At 38.7% G+C, this 23,124-nt stretch overlaps 1 protein-coding gene across 1 annotated transcript in view; it reads left to right on the top strand.

The window, feature by feature from the left end:
* LOC146161497 (short-chain dehydrogenase/reductase family 42E member 1-like) overlaps nucleotides 1–20,804 on the top strand; it is a 29,067-nt gene extending 8,263 nt beyond the window's left edge. The window contains exons 7-13 of the mRNA XM_083383807.1: nucleotides 1,838–1,920; nucleotides 6,375–6,506; nucleotides 7,465–7,530; nucleotides 9,209–9,272; nucleotides 10,851–10,924; nucleotides 16,351–16,477; nucleotides 18,260–20,804. Of these exons, the coding sequence (XP_083239933.1) occupies nucleotides 1,838–1,920; nucleotides 6,375–6,506; nucleotides 7,465–7,530; nucleotides 9,209–9,272; nucleotides 10,851–10,924; nucleotides 16,351–16,477; nucleotides 18,260–18,348 (635 nt within the window). The 3' untranslated portion in view covers nucleotides 18,349–20,804. The remainder of the gene's footprint in view (nucleotides 1–1,837; nucleotides 1,921–6,374; nucleotides 6,507–7,464; nucleotides 7,531–9,208; nucleotides 9,273–10,850; nucleotides 10,925–16,350; nucleotides 16,478–18,259) is intronic.
* The last annotated feature ends 2,320 nt before the right edge of the window (nucleotides 20,805–23,124 follow it).

Raw genomic sequence — 23,124 nt, 5'->3', positions numbered from 1 at the left:
TGCTTGTTTATCAAGCTATTATTTGGTCGTTACCCTTGGACTGTAACCGGCCTGGTGCGAAGAAATAGGCTTACGTGGGACTTGGGTCAAGCAATGTCGTTTCAAAGGGCAAAATTATATACCTGTATTATTATACACGTATGCGTCTGACATATCTGTTTAAAATAATCCAAGGGTAATACTGGACACCAGCACTTAAACACCTAGGTCGTGTAGAGGGTTAGGAAAATCTGGCCTATCTTTAATCTTAACTCAAGCACACTATTGAACTTCAAAAGCAAAATGAATCGCTAAAACTCGCATCCCGTGTCCTCTTTGTGACATTACGTGGAGGCCCAGTTGGCATATCGAAATGCCCTTTGTTGATATTTACTTGGTGTTCGTTACGCAACATGGGTTTACAGAAATAATTAAAATATCCATCCATGGATGATGGACTTTGATCAGCATACCAAACATTAACGATTTACTTTAGTTCAATAATTAAAATACCCATCAATGGATGATGGACTTTGATCAGCATACCAAACATTAACGATTTACTTTATTGTCTGCAAATAAGACATCTTTAACAAATCAAATGATCATTTAAAATCTATTTTAGGTAAGCCATTACTATCTAACATACTTATTTTGTTGTTCTACTTGTTGAATACGTTTGCAGAAAATGTAAACTTACAACCGAAAGTAAAACTCAAAAAATGGAATAACAGGGGAAAACGGACCCCGACAATTAAGTAGTTCGTTAGTGTAAATTGTGTACCTCAAATTGAGACTTTATGTTGTTGTATTTTTTGATTAGCCTTTCAGGAAGACAGTTTTTCATGTCCCGAGCTAATAAAAAAAGTCAAATATATTGGTTTTGGGGTAATTACCCACATGTCAAAAAACACGAATACAATGTAGTGTTTCAAAAAAATGGGAGGAGATCAATTAAGGTTTTATATCCCCCAGCGTCACGAAACTATGTCACTATGAAATATTCAAAAAGTGAAAGCATGAAATTACCACCGCGAAATAGTTTATTAATGAACCATGTAGCTATTCTCATAAATGCGTTACGCTTTGGGCGTGTCATTTTTTAATAGACGATTTGCATTGACTTCCGATATCAGCGTTCTATTTTAGAAGCGTTTTACTATACGCGGTGTAAACATAGACTGTTTTGTTTTCTACGAATTGGCTGCAGTCATTTGTCACCCAGTCGACGCATTTCAAGCCCCTGCCACGAATAAGGGAAACATGCTTGATAAACCACCGTGCCGAGCTATTTCGGATAACGGCATGACTAGCGAAAATGTCGTCTTTGTATTTCTGGGCTTTTGGTGTCCTCCCAATTTACCAATGAACACCAGCCGCGAATGTAGACATTTATGGCCGAACTGACTGACGTTATTCACGTACTTTCGGTTTTGTTAATTATAGATAAATTGGACGTATAGAACATTGATTCATTTCAAAATTTGTGATAAAATTACGCTTTTAAATGAATTTTTTAAGCACACAACTGCAAAACGTCGAATTAATGACTCTTTTTCTCATACTCGTGAAAATCTTGTAAAATGGGTAAACTTGATGATGTTGTAAATCCGTTTTCGGTATTTGTTCTTAAATGTCTTTACAAAAAACCCAGCTGTAAAGCGTATTTTTCAACAACAAATGACATGGCTGTGTTGCCTACAATGGTCAAGTAATGCCACTTACACGACCGTCTGGTCTTCGTTTACGATGGTCCAGCCATCAGCTCATCGCCGCTGATAAACGCTACACGCGGTCGAACACAGTGACGTCACATCGATGTGCATCTTTTAAATTCCAGTACCTTATTGTGTTACAGGAGGATCGCGCCTGTTCACCTGCTGTCTACGGCCTCCCGGTATCTTCGGACCAGGCGAAACAAGGCACTTGGATCGAGCTGCGGTAAGTGTTACTTCGCTAAACGATTGCGTTACGTGCATGCTTGCCTTATGAGCATGGCACAATGTGTCCTCTTAACATCCGATAGAGGACTTGTCCGATAGGTACATTGTGTCTGCCGAGCGGGAATTGCAGCCGCACTTACTGTCGACTATTAGCTGCCTAGGTCCAGCCTTAAATAAATGTATTGGCTTTGCTTCGATCAGATTTATGTTAAGGCCTGTGGTAAAACCGAGAGCCAATACTCCCCTAACAGCTTGAAAATGCCGGGCTTTCAGGCACCAATCTGTGTAAAGGTTAAGTGCATTATCTAATCCGTACAGTGAAATTTAAAAGCCCCTAAAAACGACCCCCTAATCAGACCAGGCCGAGATTCAAAATCGCGGAATGTTTTTCCAAAATTATACGTTTCCTTTTGAAAATCTCAATTTTGCTCACATCCTTTACCCAATTTTGTATCTTGTTTGCAAAACCGTCACCGAATTAAGAAGAATAAAGGGACGACTACAGTTCAAACGTGACCTTTTAACTGATTTGATGCTTCACCGATTAAACCGACCCATGAACTGCACCAATCTTATCTTATCTGTTTGACGTAGAGTGCGCCTATCGGTGGCAAGCAACAGTGGTTGTGGCGCGAAAGAGATTTCTCGACGAAACATTTCGTTTTGAAGTCCTGTTGTTCTTCTGAAACCAAATTCACTCCTTTTGTTTGCTGCGGCTAGCGAATTACCCACGCATGTTATGGACTAGGGATGTGCGATATTTAACATATAATTCCAAAATCGAATGCCAATGTTTTGGACAAAAAATCTTGCGATCCGTTCCAAAACTAGATGACGTCATTACGCCCAAGCAAACAAGATAAATGCATTTCAACTTAGAATCGCTTCGAGCGGTATATTTCTACATTTTCGGACGAAATTTGTATTTATGAAATCCTAATGATGGATAAAAAAAATACTATTCTGGCATAAATTTTAGTTCCAGATAGCACTATTAGGGACTGTCCATCTTTATTCTTAATAACACAAGATGCGAAATGATGTAATTACGAGCTTCGTTGACCAAACTTTTGAAATTCAGTTCAAATTTTCTTCCCTTGCCATTTACTATTTTTAGAAAAGCTCTAGATAGAAATCCCAGGTGAGATCTCAGCGTTTCAACACGCAAAGCGATTACGGCCGACCTTATGGGACTCCGTCGCTCAAACAGCGCCACTGGGAACGTTTTTAAAGCCATAAATAGAACAGCAGGGCGCTATGAAACGTGTGACGTCACGTCTATTTGGCCTGGTGCTATTACGTCACACCATATTCGGGGAGCATCATTCGGGGTTGCCCAGTTTTAACGCGTTTCCAACAAAAGCGCCATTTTAGAGTTATGTTGTAACTTTGAATGTCTCATAATATTGGATCGGAACCAATACCCGGTATCTAGTCGTAGTATCGAGAATCGACCGATACTGGGGTGGTATCGGCGCCGATCCACCAAATTAATGTAAAAAAATCCGCCATGCTTTGCTGTGCCACGCAGCGATTCTACCTAAAAGTTTTTATCAAAAAAGTCTTGATAAAAAAACTATAGAGGCAACTAAACCTCTTAACGCTAAAACTTGTTTGGTCCTAATATTCTGAAAAAAGTGCCTTTAAACCTTCTGATTTCATCTATTTGTTTGTAGTAGATCGCCATACTTTTCGTGCAAAATATTGGATATCGCCATGGGAATAAAATGTCAAGTTTTGGACACGCCAAGTTGTAATTTTGAAAAGCAAGGTTTTGCTTGCAGCGTACTAAAATTTTTCAAAACCCGAAAAAACAACGAGGTGATCTTTCAACGCGCAACTTGGTGTTCATTCATGAGGTCGCAACCACATGTTAATCCTTTGGGAGTACGCCACCCACGAGCCCGCTGAAAGACCAATGCACTTGTTCACTTGCCAAATCAAGGCGATACCATAAAGCAAATTATTTCCGCAGTATTCGGACTCGCATTGCAATTGATAAAATGGTTCAGTCAGAGGTTATGACGTAATTCAAGATCGACAAAGCACGGTGGTGCCTGCTTTTGCTTTTTAAGCGATTCTTCTTATTTTTTTGAGTTACTGACGTATATATTTTGATGATTGATGACGTTATGCTAAATTGACTAAGTACGGCGCATATTTATTGCGAGACATTTACGTCTGCTTTTATCAATCTGACTCCACTCCATTTGTAAGCCATTGTCTATGGGGCCTGGAATTTGTTTTGAAAGTAACATATAAAACCATAACATTATCTTGGCCTATAATAAGATATGACAAAATGCGACCTTAAATAAATGTTAAAAACGTGCGACAAAAAACAACCCAGATGCAATAGCTAAACAATACGTATTTGCTCGCCTGTCGCCTGTGACACCAATGGTGTTGAATAGCCCAACTGCCGCAACGAAAAATACAGAAATGGTCAAAAAACTGACCCGAAGATAAATTTTTAGAAAGTTGTGAAAATAATTCGAATGATAATTACCAACGAACCCAACAGCTTCAAATAGATGTCAAAAGGGCACATTTTTAGTTCTTATGAGTCACATCGTTGAATGTCACGTTTCGTTCTGACTCGGTCAGACAGCATCATTGGTTTTGAGAAAGTCCAAACTCGGAACGTTTTGCGATTGCCCAAAAAAAGTTCCCAAGCAGGAGGGCCTGTGTCGTTAATAGCGCGTGTGCACCTAATTTGGGGCGGGATTTCGAGAACGCAAGTCCTGCACACCGGAAGAATAAATGCCAAAATCAACAACCGCCTTATAACCGCCCGTGCGACTCATCTGTTTTGTTTTCCAAACGTTTTCCCGTATATTCACTTCGAGTGTTCCCTTCTGAGGTGCCTTACTGCTTCACAAACTCGCCACACTGCCAGACCACTTGTGGATTAAAAAATTATTTTAGCAAAGTGTATAAAAAGTACAAAAACACTGATAAACTATATGAGTTAAATCTGTATACTTTCTTAGTGTTTTGGTAAAATATATACTAATTCATTGCTAACTAACCAAGTTTGTAATTCATTTAGGACTCTAACTTAGCCTTTAATGCTTACTGGGACAAGTATTTGTTCAGGATGAAAACCTTTCATAAGGAAAATGAAAAACTGACAGCATAAGCCCGCAGTGGCCTTTATTTGTTCGCTCGCTTCAAGGCAAACGGTTATTTCGTTATAGGCCACGCTTTCATGCCATTTGATACCAACTCGTTAGTTTGCGCAGTTGCTTTCAAATTTCAAATCGAACCTCGATATTTAACCCACAGATGAAATTAGCAAATCGTCAGCTTTTGTAACTGCTTCATGGCGATCAGCTCTCTTTTAAATTTACGTTTTTTTAACTTTTTTTTTTACTTGGCGCTTTCAAATTGCTGGATGTAAAAACAAAAAGTAGACGTTTTCATTCAACCTACAGCCGATGAACTTAAACCCCCCACTAAATTGCGTCATTTTATTCGTCGTGTCTGTTTCTAGTATTTTGGCGGATTTATCGCATTGCGTCGTGTTTACAATTCGCGCCAGGACCCGGTTACTGCTCGTGTGTGTTTGGTAACTGTTTTAATAGGGGTAAGGAATTATAATAGTAGTGGTGTTTACATGTGATTTTCACTTAGAGTATTAGTTTTTTGTCTACATATCAAAATATGATTCTTGTGCTTTTCTATGGGATGTCGCCTTATTTTCTTGTGTTGTGCATGATCTGTATAACCTTGTCGTTGTATAGTTTTTCAATCTAAAATTTTTATCGTTATGGATTATAAGCAAATCCCTAACGAAACACATCGAAGCCAAATTTTTAGGCCAAATGTTCGAACATCTTTCCTTGCCTAAATAGTCTATCGTTTACGTTGTACAACATTTAAACTCACCATATGTTCCATTTCTACGACCCGCATGTTAATGGCCAAAACTAAACAAATTAAATTGAAATGCTAAAGCCGTTAAAACAATTAGCTCGTGTAACAAGTGGGTAACACTGTGTGGGAACATTTCGAATTTAAGATTCTCGTTGAATAATTAAGGTCACTTTCAGTCGGATGGGACAAAAAGCGACAATAAAACGTTTATCGTCTTAAAAAGCCATAAATATTTTTTGTTTATTTATGAGGACGTTAAAAGTTCCCATGAAGACTACAAAGTATTATAACATGTAAAAATAGATATATATTTTGCAAATATACATGCATATTGTGAAACGTTAGTTTAATGTTACCTAAATCTATATTTGTTTTGGGATTCCCTTTGGCCTATACTGTACTACCGTCTGTTGTTAAAAAGGTAACATAATGTTGCCAACTTATGTGTAGGCTGTGATATTTTTTAAACATTCAAAAACCACCTCTAACCATTATACTTTAAAAGCAGTTATACAGTCCAGCTCTAAATTGCATATTTTCGATCGCTAAAAGTGTGTTTTTATTGCTGCGCAGGCGATCATCGAAATGAACCTGATAGTTGCCACCATTGGCGACGCAACTGTCGACTGGGTCCACGTCAACAATCTCATCCAAGCGCATCTACTCGCCGTACTCGCTCTGTCGCCCGCGCGCAATTCGGTCGCAGTGAGTACATACCTCATTGCTAGGCATATATCTACTCCCCGGCCTTTTGGCTGGTTGTTACAATTATAGCCTTCTCACCCTGGTTTACCTGCGGTTACTGTCGCTTGAACCAGAGCATTTCAAATTTGCAAGTCTGTGACACTCTTTTAATTTTATAAAAAAAATTCGCTACCATTGAATTTAGTGTTTTTCAACCATACCTCGGCTGGATAATTACGAAGTGGGTAATTGAAGGACAGGTGTAAATCCACGTCGTTTAAGCTTAGACTGATCCTCATAAGTTTGACTATATACAGTTACATGTTCCTTGTAGTTATGTTATGTAAACCAGCAGGAGTTGGACTAACATTCTGCTACTTTTTGCGTTTTATATTATTTTTTGGAGTTTTTAATTTTGAAGTCTCAGTGTTTCCGACGAACCTGAAAGCACGTATAAAGTAGTATTTCCCATTTGGAATATCAATTACAATTATATAGATTGAATGGGTAACGAGAAGCGAGTATAGAGCAGTAACCGCAGGACGCCGGGTATATCGAGGTTTTACTTAAAAATGAAATGCAAAGTGAAAAACTGATAGTCAGCAGTAGATCTTTGGTGGTCACAAATTATAGAAATTTAATTTAGTCATAATATAAAAAAAAAAGTGTTATTTGCAATATTGGAGAATAAATTATTTTCCCAATTCGTATAGACTAGTTCTACTGTTGAACAAAACAGTGTGGTTTTTAATGAAAGGGGCAATTATAACTTTTTGCAAACAACAGCAAGGCCTATATTCCTGTTGTCCCGCAAAAATAGGTTTCTCAGCTGCGTCTATAATTGCCCCCAACAAACCAGCCCTAATTCCAACTTGACTGATATGTCTGTTGCGCCGCCAAAAAAGCTCCCGGCATTCACTCCCACATTTCAATTGATTCGGTCCCACATTCCTAAATATGCTTTATTTATCTCCCACAGGCCGGCAAGTGTTACTTCATATCGGACAACGAGCCCGTCAAGTTCTTCGAGTTCCTCAAGCCCCTGGTGAGTGCCTATACCCTCGTTTTTTTTAGTTTCACTTTTTTTTACAAAGTTGCCGCCGCATAAAGGATCCCCACTTTGCGTGTGTACTTCAGTGCCTAGAGATCAATGGCACTCGAAACTCTAGATCGCATATTTGGGCATTTTGCACTGCAAAACGTCGGGGTAGCAATAGTCAAGCCGTCTTTGTCCCGACAGAGGTTTTTAGTGTGATATTGAAAAAGGCACGATGTCTCGTTTCATTGTTAAATCCCCTTATAATTGGTTCATATAAAGTATACGAGGGGAGAGAAATATGCGACCCGCTTGACAATTCAATGTCGACCGAATCACAATTTTGTCAAAGTTCTGAGCGAAGCACCAAACGACGACCCCAATTAATGTTTATGTACAGGCAAGTGACTTCACCATTATTGGGTATTTTTCTATTTAAAAATCAGCCGTGTCACGTGATATCTAATTAAAAATGCTGCCCAATGAACAACTTGCTACTTTGTGACGTAACATCCACTTAAAAGCCCCTTGTAACTTACGTCATTTCCAAAATATTAGTGTGTGCTAATTTGTTTTATTATGTTTGCGATATATTTAAAAATCACTTTCAGGGCCCGTCTTTTGTGTGGTGCAATTCGTACTAATTAGGTTATCCCGCCATAAGACCGAAATTAAAACAAAATTAACGTCGATAAAAACAGAATTCGGTATAAGAATTAAATAGGGATAATACCCAATAGTCGTAATAACGTGTAAATCAAAATAAAACCTAAACCCGTCTGAATAAGAGCTAAATTACCAGAATAAGGCCAATTCTTTTAACCTTTTTCTGTTACCCCACCCCTAACGTCATCACTAATTCACCTAATAATTTAAGCCAAATATATTAGAATTTTCTAACTCAAATTGCAAAATAGAGGATGTTGAAGGGTTGCATCGAATTTAGAACTTCGCCAGTTGCGTAATTTGCAGCATTGTGACGTAATATAGAGTTAATGGCTGGTTTAAGTCAACTTTAGGACCAGTTGTATGTAAAAAAAAACTTTAATAGAAACACGTATAACACGTATGTTATAAAAAAGACAGCAGCAAATTGCTCATTACAGTAAAGTTTTCATTCTTTGCTTTTAAGTTGCATATTTTTGTCGTAATTAAATTTTGGGTTGATTTTGATTTTTAAAGGTCCACCGATCTGCAAATTTGTTTTAAAATTTAACCGGTCCGTAAGCTAAAAAGGTTGAGAACCACTGATTTAAACACTTACCAAATTTTTAAACTCACCCGTTAGCCGCCTTTCACCCCAAACTAGGGCAAAAAATCCGATAACTTAACAGCGCGCCACTCTCCCCATACCCTCTCCCCCTAGTTTTCGGTGTTATTTTTTCTATTTAGACCTTAGGACTTATCCCAACCGGTCTAGGTTGCATTTAGGCGATTTTAGATCTTATTCTGACGTGGTCATTACTGCGACTTTGGCTTTATTATGTCGTCCTAATACTATGGTATTATAGATTATTCTGCTTTAGATATTGTTGCTTTGTAGGTTTTATCGTCTGTTCCCCTTAATTGTTAATAACAACTTGTTACTACCTGTTTACACGAAAGCAGCCATATACACATGTACTGTTATTTCTTCTCGTTTTCAAGTGCACATAAGTTTAATCGTAAATTTTCCCGTCGTTCGCAGATATCCGCTCTTGGCCACCAACAGCCGATATTCAAGATCCACTACCTCGTGGTCTATTACGCCGGTAAGTGACCTCGCTGTAGTTGTCCTTCTTTTGTAGTGCGTGAAGTGGAATACTTCTGTATGCGCTTTCTGATAATATTGAAATCGATACCCTGACATACTTATATAGGATAAGCACTGATAACGCGTTCTACAGAAAACAGAGACTTTAAGTATTTGCTTGATATTTACCCTTCTTTCGGCGTCAGTTTAGAAATACTTAACCCACACTAAATATAGAGCTCAAGATTAGCTTTTAAGGTATATGCGACAACAGACTTTTTTACGATTTTTAAACTTAGCAAACACCAAATTGTAAACTTACGACAATGAAAATGGCCTACATTTTTAAAAAGAAAAAATCCTCAAAAACCAACAGTATTAACAAATATGTTTTAGATACATAGGTTCCAATTGCAAACAAGTATAACAATAATATTATTTTATAAAACATTTTAAAGTTCCATTAAAAAATACCAAACGACACGACACTTGATGGAGCGACAGTATATGTTAGGTAAACACTCCCGCAATTTTCGCATTTTTCCCACTTAAATCCGATGAACCGACGTCATTTGCGCCGCATTTGCGTAAATGTGACGTCGTTGACAAACGGTTTATCCCGTAAACCTCCAAGCTTTTGGCTTAAGGTTGATGTGGACGGTCGCAGTGGCACCGTGAGTGCTGCGTCTTTGTAAATAAACATAACTATTTAGTCGCGATGTAACGTATAAGCGGCCTTAAATTTAGAAAATTTTAGATTTGCATCACGGCTTTTTGTCCAGCGTTTTTTTTTTTTGAGGTTTGCAATTGTTGTTTCCGAGACATTTTAGGAGATTCATCGTAATGGTGACCGAGATCAAGTCTCTCCAAGAACCGATAAGATGTATATTTTATTCCCCCAGCGTTGTTCCTTCCTCATGCATGTAATTGTGCAAGACTGCATGAGTGCATGTGTATGTTGTTTCTTGTTTTGCCATGTGGTGTATAATATCAGCGAAGGTGTAGTAGCCACTTGAACGACTTAAACGTGGCGCAGTCAATCCCAGGTTTTGTGCAGTATTTTCAAGTATAACGAACATGGATTTTACGTGGGCCTAAACTAAACTTGTGATCAATAATTTGATTTCAATGCACCGGTGATATATTAAGATACACATTTGTTAGCAACCGCAAAGCAACGATAAATATTTTCCCTTGATTTTTTCGACATATCAGGGTCGCCATTCAGTCGTTCTGGTATCTGTCATGCTTAAACTTTGTTTATATTTTTTCAAGTAAAATTAGAAATTAGAAAAACAAACGAAATAAAGCAGAGTCAGACGCCTGTTTCAAGGAACATCAAATTTCAAGTGAAAATAATTAGAACGTTGCCAATAGCAAAACACTCAAAAAAAGGCAATACACTATATTAGATCAAACTCTTTCTTTGCCGAAAGCAATATGTATATCCCTGAAATGTAAAGCCTCGACGGGTTTTACTCTGGCTTTAGAAGCTTGAGCTTTGCCCAATGTACGTATTAACGCAGCAGTGATCGACAGCACACTACAACGGTATAAATCCCTCAAGGTCAAACCCTACTCTGTTGTTTTCTTGCAGCATTCCTCATGGAGCTGGTCTACCAGCTGATGAAGCCCTGGATGACGCTGGAACCGCTGGCCACCAGAACAGAGGTAGGTTTATTTGCGACAAAGAAATAACCACATACTCTTTGTGAAAACGGGATTTCGTTGAGCCGCAAGTATGCCGCTTTTCTCCACTAAGTACACGCTGTCGGGCGCTAATAATAGGCTCGCCCACTGAGTTAGCCGTTCAAGTCGAGTCAAGCCGGGTCAAATTATGGGCAAGGAACCGGATTCGACTGAAATTGCGGAAGTCGTACACGCGCGCATCACTCAAACAATCGCCAGGCTGCCGAAACCAAGTTCCGATTATTGCCCAGAAAAATTCCAATGTTTTTGAGAAATTTGCGCTTCGAAAATTTTCCAGCAGTTTATTAATATGTGGCCTATTGCACTAGAATTATTGTATATATACCGCAGAAAATTAAGTTAGCACTTTTTTATTTTATTTTCGTTGAAATATTTGCGGTGTCTTACAATTTATTAGGTCACCGTTGCCAAACTTTAACAAAAAGAACGTAGAACTTTATTTGAAACTAATCCTTTCAGGTGGAATAACTAGACGCGTTACTATAGACGCGTTACTATAGACGCGTTACTATAGATGCGTTACAGCCGTGCTTACTATAAAGCGACATTTGTAATGTATCTAATAACACGTGGTTTTACGAATATAAGATCAGGAAGCTATTAAGTACATTGTGTTATATGACCATTGACCACTCAATTATTCTTTAATAGGCAATAAGCTACGGTGCCCTGATTTTCGTAGACCACCAAAACATAATTTCGAACATTGTATAGCAAATGGGAATTTTTGCTTCCAATCGTCGCGAACATATTAAAATTAACTTTTTTCAAAACCGGTCTTAATAGAAACATTTTAAAGCACTCCGTCTAACACATAGGTCTTTGTGTGAATAATCATGTGCGATGTTGCGAAGAAATTGAGAATAAATCGCTTTTTGCACTTTGTGTTTTATATGGCCGTTATAAATTTCATCAACGTTTTTTACTGCAACTTTTTTGGTTTTATCGCCGTTTACTGTATTACAACGATGATGGAGGGACAAATAAGCGCTGAAACCTTTGTTTACCCCAAAATAGGCCATTTTTTTCGATAATAATTCACCGTATGCACTACATCTTTAATAAAAAGCAATAAAACCAATTTAACAAAGTCATTAAATCGTTTCCGCATTGATTTTTGAAAGTGTTTTGAGCAATCTAATAGGCAGTACTCGTCGGATGCGCTATTTATAGATTTCCACCACACGGGGAAAATATATCGGAAATCTTAAGGGGAGTTCAAAACGTATACGCAATACTCTCGTGTGAAACTTAAGAAAGAATCATGTCGAAATGTTGTACTTATAAATCGGCCTACTCGGATGGAAAACTCTGTTTCTAACACGTATATATCTTGAATAACTTGTGCTTGTGATTTACTCAACTATTCGACTCGACCAAAAAGAATAAAATGCAAATATGTCCATGTACCAGTGTTGTAAACAAGTCATTTTGAAACGACTTAAGTCCCAGTCAAGTCTTTTGCAAAAATAACAAGTCAAGTCCCAGTCCGAGTTATCGGTTGCCTAAGTCAAGTCCCAGTCAAGTCATTATGAAAGCAAGTCAATTTCAAGTCGTGTCACTGACATAAAAGTAAACTGTCAAACTAATCAAATTGATAAAGTGGTCCGATTATAAGCAACAATTTGACTAAAAAATAACACAAACGCAATACACAGCAATGAAAGTGTTTAATGTGTAAAACTTGAGATAAATTCTAATAAAAAACACTTAATTTACTCCCAAGTTATTTGCCAAAATGACTTGTGTCCAAGTCAAGTCATTTGGCCAAAAGACTTAAGTCAAGTCATTTGAAAACAGTGACTTAAGTGCACTTAAGTCAAGTCAATGACTTAAGTCAATACAACACTGCCATGTACACATTAAGACCTGCCACTTACCTAAGAAACGCCAATTTAAAGTTTATCCAAGCCTAGACCACGCGAAAAGCCTTAATCGATATAATTCAGGCAGCCTTAAACCTCCCTTTGCAACTTCTTCATCAAACGGCGATTTTACAAAGCCTCAAGCTTAATTAATGCTCCCCCGAAGCGCGCCACATCGATTTCACTATATATTTTGATTGAGTCGCGCGTCCTGTGTGACGCAAGCACCCGTGTTCGATTTTGCTGTCAGGGAGCAGATGTAGATTCGACGCCCCTCCGACTTTGTTTTTTGTTTGCTAAAGACGTTAAAGTCTATTTTTGTTGCCGCCTTTAAAAAGAGCTGTAATCTTACAATTAATGCTACTGAATACAAATATAGTAATATATATGTATATCAAATTCGTCGTAGAATGTGAAAAGTGATGTGATTTAACAAGTCCATGAAACAGAAGTATAGGTTGGTGCATTGGGTTCTAAAAGAAAGATCGCAAAGCGTTCCAAACGCCCCGAAATACACATGTATTTAAATTGTTGGATGTCCAACCCTCTCAAAAAGCAAAAAGACACACTTGAACGTACAGGACACGAAAATGACCTAACTCGCTCAGCTACATCAGCGGGGTCAATTCTTCCAACGACTGGTCAAGGGTCAGTTCCGACTTGAAAAATTTCAGAGTTAAAAATCTTGTAGCAATGGATGCAATTGGACCATGAACGTGATCCGTCAAAATTCCACCCGTCGAATCGCGTGAATTTTTGTTGGGCCATTGAGTCGTTATTAAGTCACGCCCCTTTGTCTTTTTCCCCACGGAAAAAAAACAAGACAACCGCCGTTAGCGATCGCAATCACGTCGGATTTTGTTTCTGTGCGTCCTGCCGCGCTCGAGACAGCCCGACGCGATATACCGCATCCATTATTCATTGTGACATCTTGACCCCCCCTTCTGTGCCCCCCTGAAGGCGTGACGCATGCGCGCAGACGGTCTGCAAGGGGCGCCGGCCAAAACGCGCCATAAGTGCACCAGCCGTGACTGTTTCGCCGCGCCGTTATGTGTCTCAACTGATCATCAATTATGCAAGGTGACGGCGCCACAGTGAGCCTCGCGAGATTCCCGACCGGCTATATGTTCCTGGGCGTTTTTACGGCCATTCGCGTTACCTTTTCGCCGAGCTATTTCAGTTCGAGGGTCGTTAACCATTTACCGTCGCCAAAGCTACGCCGCCGATATTCGCGAACTGCCCTATTAACGTGCTTACTTCAATGGTCGGCCTGTCTGTAAGCTCTTTTAAAAGTTCGATTATCTTGACAATGGGCTCACAAAGAGCCAAGGTTTATTGATTTGGTCACAGAAATATCAAGGGCGCGAAATAAAGCGGCCAAATTTCTATAAAGTGGAAGTAGGTCGATTTTCATTAAAACTGAAAGGTCCCGTGATGGCTATATTACAAGAAAAACCGTTATGTAAACTACATAAGTTTTTTTGTTTTGTTAAGCAGCCTACATATCGCCTGGGTACCAATTTCAATATATAAAGCAGCATCATACCGTATAATTAGGTCAAGTGTCGTGTGGGGTAAATTAGCAATCAAAGTCGAAAAGCTGCATGCGCCAGTCAATACGGCGGCCCATTCAATGGGGTAGCCTTAATTTTTTCAGGAAATCTGTTCAGCGTTGAATGTTTATTATCGCCAATGGTTCCGCAAAACTTGCAAAATGTTTTGCGTTTATTCGGGCAGTATACATGAACGTTTAGAAAAACACAATATCCCTATTTAAAAAATATTTTGTGCACTCCCCTTGGTCGGTTTATAAAGCATATTTTAAAATAATGGATTTGACCAATGTGGGCATACTGCTGATTAACCAAAAAAAAAAGAAAAAGCGTTTTTTGCTGTGTGCAGAATTTGGCCTATGCTCCAGTATTGACCAATTAATAGGGATAGTAGAAATTCAAGTTATATTAGGCCCTTCACTCTTGATATGCAAAAGCGGGCGACAACAAACACGTGTTTGCGTTTCATATAACTTACGAATCACGATCAAATACTCAAGTTATCGACGTCCAAAAAAACAATCAACGCTGAAAAACTGGCAAAAAATTCAAAATGCTCAAACTGGTCCACGTTTATGTGACGTCATGCCCTTCATAGGTAATTTCTTCCTTAATCCACTTTCCCACATATTTCACGTCTGGTTTGAAACGGCGACCCCTCCTCCTGCGCCATTCCGACCCGCTGATTTTCAATGACGTCACGCTTTTCTGCTTAAATCTCCCCTTGTTATTGTCGTCGGGGTAAATCCGCACTTGGACCTTGTTTGACTGCGCAAGATTGCAGCCGTTTTTTCTTTGACCTCCATGCCCCCCGCTGTAAATCTTATCACGACCATTTTTTACACGCCAAGAAAATTTGAAAACCGCAACTATTTTATCTCTGATTGTTATACTGATTAATTATTGCTGTTATTAGAGAAGTATAAGCTATATGTTGAGTGGTTGCTTTGTTCAGTCAAAACTCTTAAATAATTACTGATTCACAGCCATTAAACAAGTAGCAAACGCATATATACTCCAAACGAAAAGCAAATTTCGGTTTAGTATATGGAAACTGGCGATAATGGTATCAGCATAAACGCACGTTTCATCTTGGGAATATTCCCATTTTTCTGTAATTATAAAAGAGTTTTGACGCGGGATAATTCAACATGCAGTCCCAACGCGTTTTAATTCGAAAAAATATGCTTTGTCGACCGAACCGAGTGTAAAGTTGGTTAAGTTGGTTAAGTTGCCTCGACGCCCCTAAAACGGAGCTCGCAATTGGTTCGCCGCGATTTCAACTGTGGGCGTGGCCGCCGGTTCGCTACCCCGGCAACAAAGCGTCGTCGCTTTTCCTAGTCGAGTGGTCTTATTAAGGCGGTCACTCACGTGGAAGCTTAATAGCGTCTTTCTTTTATCCACTCTGTCCTCTTGGCACTAAAAAGGGGAAAAATAGGTAGCAAATGGATGAGAGGCAAAGCAGTTTAGATTGGCAGTAGAGAAGAAGTCTGTTTTGTAAACTTGCCCCAAGCATGGCAACAAACAGGCACTACAAATTCTGGCTCGAATAAAACTAAAATACTAAAATTATCTGCATATACAGGGATACATTCGAAAAGCTTTTTTTTTATACCCAAAATGTTGGGAAAAACGGCTTTCGGGAACACAGGCATTACTATCGTAATTCAAAAAAATCATGACATTCAAAAAGATAAGCTTTGTGCTATTCAGGCTTTTAAAACAAAATTTTGCGTTTCGAAACTTAGTTATATTCGACCGATAGCTACAACCATTTCTTGAAATGTACAAATCAATATAAAAAGGCTGCATTTGCTCGCTAACAGTGGCTACTATCATGAATTAAGTATCGGGTACCAACCTAGATTCGGAAAAGTACCGATACTACCAACATTGTATCGAGTATCGATGTGAGTCCGATAACAGACATTTTACACGGCCTTCAAACGCTCTTTTTTGTGCCTTTAAGGTGCTGAAGATGGGCATGACACACTACCACAAGATGGACAGGGCCATGGACGAGCTGGGCTACAGGCCTGCCAGGTACGACTTCAAGCAGGTCGTCAAGCATTACCTACGCGACAGACAAGAGCAATGTAAGTACGATTGTAAACAAACTGAACTATGAAAGCGGAACGTCGTGACGACTTTTCCTTTTTTTATTGTGAACTAAGGCCTTTGTGTGTTTTTAAGCTGCCTTGTGTTTACCTTTCACCGTTGTTGAAATGGAGTTTTCTAGCGTTTGTTGACTTATATTCGAATAGATTAAGAGGCCTCCACCTACACTGCACTTTATACTTTAAAGTTTAAACATACAACTCTTTTTGGAAGCCGGTTCGTTCGCTGCGATTAAAATCTCCGGTACAAGGCAGCGGAGCCCAGATAGAAAAAGTGTTGGAAATATTATTTTTGTTAGGCAAATGAAATCAATTTTTTAAATGCAATCGGTCTGCTGCTGCGAGCGTCTACTATTCCCTTATCATCTATACTCTATAGCAGTGTTTCTTAACCTTTTTTACTTGGTGGCGCACCTAGAGATATTTATGAAACGTTGCGAAATTTTTGAGGTGTACCTGTATTTCTCTTAAATTGCTTCCCATTTTATATTATATAGGCTTTATAGTTGCATATCTTTAAAGAGACTCCAGCCTTGAGACCAAAATAAGAACAACGTCAACTTCGGAATAAAAGACAGTTAGGAATAAGGCGTAAAAATGACGAAATCGGAATCAGACCTCAATGGCCAAAATAAGGCCAATACAACCTTTTATCTAACCCCAAACACCACCCATAACTAACACCAACTCCCCGAATATTTTTAACCATAGCCCAATTGCTAACACCACCAACTACCGCCTATAAGCCCAAACAGAGGCAAAAAATCCGGGGCCAAAACAGCGGCGCTCAAGTGTCGACAGCAAAGGGCCAATGCCAAACATGTGTCCCCCAATCATCCCATAACCTTTCGCTACAGTCCTGGGCGTGATTTTGTCGATTTTTGGAGCAAAACATGTTTAGGTCTTATCTAGACTATTTTAAATCTTTATCTGTCATGGTCATTAACGCGAATCTGGCGTTATTATGTCGGTGGTGTTAGTAATTTGGTATAATGGATAATCTGACTTAGATATTGCTGCTTTGTAGGTATTCTTGTGTTTTCTACTTGAAAGTACTGTGGAATCAATGAGCTAAGCCTAATAGAAAAGTAAAAATACATGTTTTATATATTAAATTTATTTTTTCCTTTTGCTCGCGGCGCACCTGGCAGCCTTCGGCGCACCGGTTGAGAAACGCTGCTCTATAGTATACCAAGGCACGTCTGTCTGCACATATGTGAGAAAATGTAGACTGTAAACTGTCCACTGTGAATACCTATAGGGATTAAAAAGATTATTTCCAGATCGTTGGAAAATGTTAGCGATTAAAGAAGGCACTTAATACCGCTTGAGAGGGGACAAATAACCGTTTAAGTTTTAAAACGAAATATACGCTGAGAAAATGATGCGCGCACTGATGTATGTTTGACTCCATTCCGTTTTTTAAATATCACAATTTCAGGTAAGCGGTACAAAAATAGCTTATTCTCGCGTCAAAAAACAACTCCATTTAAAGAAATTCGTACCAACATCGAAAAAATCGATTTATCATCAAGCCGGGGTAGGACTTTTTATGCCCCAAATTTACCAAAAAAACGTAATTGGCAAACGACAAAAAAAAATGCCGGGACCACAGTCATATAATTCTCCGGGAGAAAAGACGTCCTTCCAAATCACCCGACTTTCGTAACGTCTCATAGGCGCGCCGAAAATTGCCGGGATTAGCCTAATCGCCGCTCGGCCACCAATCGCAACGTCAACTAACTCTCACGCTGTTTTCAGCTGGTGACGTCACGTCAAGTCGCTTCTGGACCAAGATCATGATAGTCGGGGTCCTGCTGGCCTGCTGTCTCATCCAGCTCCTGCTCTGACGCCCCAGCCCCAGGTCCCATGATCCCCAACCCCTATGACGGCTCGTCGAATTCCGAGCGACAACTTTTTGCTTGTCTCGGTAAACGCAGCTCGATGGGGTTTTCACTGCTTTGAGTGTTTTTGTGCTTTTTGTTGAGGCATTTTTTTTGCGCGGTGCAACCATCCACCGCTGATGCTGTGTTTTGCGTGGTTTGGACCAGTGCTCTTCAACCTGCTATACTATATACATTAGTAGATTTTTAATCAATGCTAGGGTACATTATTGACGAAAGGTCTACGATGGGTATACATATTGCTTAAGTATCGGTGAATGTCAAACTGTGTATATTTTGATTATTTCTGAAGATCTTTGAATGCTGTTAGGATGGTACAGCATCCTGGCCTTTGTAAAATCGCTCTTTAGGTTTAGTTAAGGTATAAAAGCAATATAATCACTTCACCGAATAACTTTAGTGCATTTGCTATTTGTGAGATCTCCAAATTTAATAATAAATGTTAAAGGCACCAATGGAAAAAATAAAGAGCCCACGGAAAAAATTTGAGCACTGGTTTATACCAACAGCCTTAGGGATGTCCTATATTTCGTCCTTCATTTCCATACTTTATGTTCTACTTCAAACTCTGGACAAAATTTATGTTCTACTTCAAACTCTGGATTCAAATATCTCATTGTCAAGGTAAATTTCACTCAGTAAAATAAATTAAGGCAATTAAATGCTATGACAACCTTGCTTAACAATAACTTTACTCGTGAAGTATTATTTCGCCTTATGAATTAAGTTACCTTCGGTATGATATTTTTTTTACTTCTCTATGAATTTTATTTCGTAGAAGTGCCTACTTGCTTAGATTACCACATGGGAAATAACTATTTTTAAAGACATCGAACAGACTCTGGTCCTTTATTATCGGACATCATTACGGCACCTCTTTTTGCCTATGACACACAATGCGTGCTATTATGTTTTTTCGTCTTTTGCTGAACTGTAGCGCCAATGGTCCTCTATTGTCCGAACAGCTTGCCTGGTTATGACGACAATGTATGTGACACAACGCTTACCGTTTACAAGCGCATTTTAGACTAATCAGTAATCATCGTACTTTTTTCTCTCTTTCGAGTCAATTCGAATGCAAACCGTTCTCTTGGCTTAATTTTTTATATGAATTTTCGACTTGAGTACGCGCAAATAATTTCGGTGGAATGCTAATAATAAGTTGCTATCTCTAAGTCATTAATAATATATGTTCGCTCAACGTAAATAGAATACCTCACAGACAAACTTTGGAAGCTAAAGGTTGGTACTAACGATTACTTCACATCGCCACCAAACGGCAAGCATTTTTGTGCGATGTTGGCTAGTGGTGGTAGTAGGGAGCAAATATTTCGTGCCCGCTTCTTCAGAGACGCGTTTCCCTGCCTTATATTCCACAAGCAGAAGTTTTAAAGTCCTTTTTATAGGCGCGCGCTGAAATTCCGAGGACCTTAGATCACTTCATAGCTTGCTTGTATTTTTGCTGCTTTGTAGGAAATTTTCTGCACATGTATGCTTTTATTCAACTGTGGCGACCATATATATAGGGTGTTTTGTCACCAGCTTATGCGTTTCGTATATAGATAGTAGCGTAATGGTTTACTTTGCTGTTTCCTATCTTCAGTGATACGACCATGTCCGTAGTACAAAGATTAGCTGTATAACCTTGAAATTTTGGTGAAACCTTTTATCGCTATTTATTGCAAGCATTTTCGCGTAATTTTAGAAGTGTAAAACATTTTTGAAAAGTGTTTTTTCTGACTCTACATTGGTTAATTAAACCTCTTTAAACTAATTTTTTTAGTTGCTTTTAATATCTAAATAACATTTTTTAATGCAAACAGGTATGCTCAGCCTATCGTGCAACGTGTATAGAAATAGGAAATGTACAATAGGAAATTGCTTCATAAAAACATATTGTAAAAATTCGCAACAAGCGCGTTTTCCTTATATTTCTACGTGTCATTTTAAACACTATATTTCATTGGCTGTTAAACCCTGCTACCTTGCTCCGAGAAAATTCATCTTTTTTACTGGCAATCTATCCTAGTTCGGTGGTCATAGCACCTCGCCCGATCAATGCACCTTTTCGTTCACTTACACACACACTGAACTGTGTTTTCGTTCACCTTACGACCGAGCATTTGCCGTGTGATGACGTCATATTCGCGCGAAATGATACCGTGATTGTTTGTCTTTATGAGTAAATCTAAATTGCGGAAAGCGTTATTTTTTTATAAATGCTTTTATGCGTGTTTTTCGACCCTTTTCCGTGCCATTGCGCTCGTGTCTGTTCCCATTTGAAGCCGGTTCGCTGCGTTTTTGCAAGGGTAACACGTTGGCTAATGCGCCCGCCTATTTGCCCAACTTTTGCACAGGCAACCGCGCCGATGGGACGCCAATAAAGCTAACTCGTTGAGTGATTGGTTTGAGAACGAACGACAGGCAGGCGTCCTCGCTGTATGTATTTCCGAACGCAATTAGAAACAGGTGGATGTTTTTGCAAGGTCCTGCAGATGAATTTAGGTGTACATTATGCACTTAGGCTGTATGGTAATGTTTGACCAACACTACTTACACTTTAACAAAGTGTTTTCAGCGAGGGTAGGCTTGGACAAGGCAACATTTAATGCATTAGTTGGTGAGGGAGACTTGAGGATAGTCTTGTACATTTCTTCAATCCTACAGATATTAAATTAACGCCAAGCACAGATCTCTTGTTAACAATAATATCGTCAACATTAATAACAAAAGTACCTAAGTCATTTTTAGATTTTTTGCTTAAGTCACTTCTTGTTACCATACCCATCCATAGAAAAAGTGCCTAGGTCATTTTTTGAACATGCGAATGCGAAATGACCTAGGAACTTTTTCTATGGATGGGGATGGCAACAAGGAGAAAAAATTTCTTAGGCACTTTGGTTATTAGTGACGATACTGAGTATAGCAGTGGTCCTCAACCAACCACGGCCTCTATATAAATTGTGACCCCAACCCCTGTTCACTTTATACGAAAATGCGTCATTGAATGTCACAATAGGGCTTCTCGAAAATCACAATTAGGGTGTAAATAGCTAATAATAAAAAAATATACTTATAGCCCATCGAAAACTGATCTGTTCTCCGCAGTAGGATTGATGGTTGCAGGAAACCCAGGAATAAATCATGATATTTTCATGAACTCGGTTCAATATTTTAATGACAGCATCCATTAGCGATTGTATTTGCAAAAAACGAATTCCTATGCGACACGAAGCGGCTCCGGTGATACTGGAGGGATTTTTAAAAACCTAATAAGGTTCTTGGCCAAGAAAGGTTGACAAACACTAATTTAAACGGCGGTAGTGTTTTTTAAAAACGTTCTTGTATCCTAAATTGATATCGATTACATAGATTAGTATGTGTAGATAGATTGTTCGTTACCTATATAGTTACAATCATAAAAGTATTCTTTCGATTGAACCTAACTCATGGATTTTAACTAAAAACGTTTAAAAAGCTACGTTTTGCGACAACGCATTGATTTTTTTATTAAACAAGCGTGTCACCATGCAGTCTTTACTGAAGATATTTTTAATCTATAATGAAAAGCTAGATTTGTTATAGTAACTAATACAACCAAATGTTAGACGTATATTTTAATAATACACCTTACGAAAAATAACGAGCAGTGTGCCTCACTTGATTTAGTACAATTTGCATTTATTTAATAGGATTTTTTGCATTTATTTAATATGTTAAATACATGTCTAAAGCGTAAGAAAACAACAGTTGTTAGGTGAAAGTTTAATCCGGAGCATTGCAAATCGAAACATCATATACGCGAATGCTCCTCAGTAACGTGATATACGCATTACGTATACACAGACGTAACGTTCGCTTCTGTCATACCTGTAGCTTGTATGTTGAAGCTATGTGATTCACAACTTTGAGCTTTTTGCAATGATGACCCACCGGTTAAAGTTTTGTCTAAACTATATTTGGTAGTTGGTAACTTATAGACATATTGCTACAACAGTTTATAGATTGTATCAATAAAGGCGAAGGAATGCCGGAGTTGGTAGACTCCCATGAATACTGTTTTTAGAGATACGTTTCTGCAAAACTATTAAGTGGATAGTATTTTATGAGAGTATGTTTTTATACCTATGTCTCTCAATCACGAGAGAAATCTTTAATTACGTTTCACTTCGCATAAGCTACTTGTTTCGGTTATTCCTTATCTTAGGTTCAAACATAAACAAAAAAGGTCAATCCGGTATCACGAACAACGAACCAACGTGCAGACTGACGGTACAAAAACAGCAAGATGTTTTGCAGCGGGCGCGCTAAAATTAGCGCTGGCAGCAAAATTAAACCACAAACTGAGAAGTTTTCATGCTAAAGACGTAGCATGCTGTTTCGGCGTGTCGTCTGGACGTGACTCATTCTAAAACACAGACTTCGAATCGCGACCGTACGCGACCTGTGCCTCAGTCAACGTTTACAATCGTCTGCGTGTGTTGTGACAGAAATTTGAATAAGTTTATAGTTGCTTGGTGATGTAGCCGTCAGTTCTTGTTCACGCTTATGTGTAGTTCAGTAGGCAACTTCGTATATTGCTGCTAGCACTGTTTTAAAAGTTTTTAGAAAAAGTCAGTTTTACACATTGGCGAAGATTACATGTCTCGCAATTTAACTTTAGTCTATAAACCGGTTTGACAACCTGTTGTAGATTTATTAAGCACCAGTAATGATATTACC

The sequence above is a fragment of the Ascidiella aspersa genome, chromosome 3 (assembly GCF_963924565.1).
Source record: "Ascidiella aspersa chromosome 3, kaAscAspe10.2, whole genome shotgun sequence".
In the NCBI taxonomy this organism is placed as follows: domain Eukaryota; kingdom Metazoa; phylum Chordata; class Ascidiacea; order Phlebobranchia; family Ascidiidae; genus Ascidiella; species Ascidiella aspersa.
This window is presented reverse-complemented; position numbering and strand designations above follow the sequence as displayed.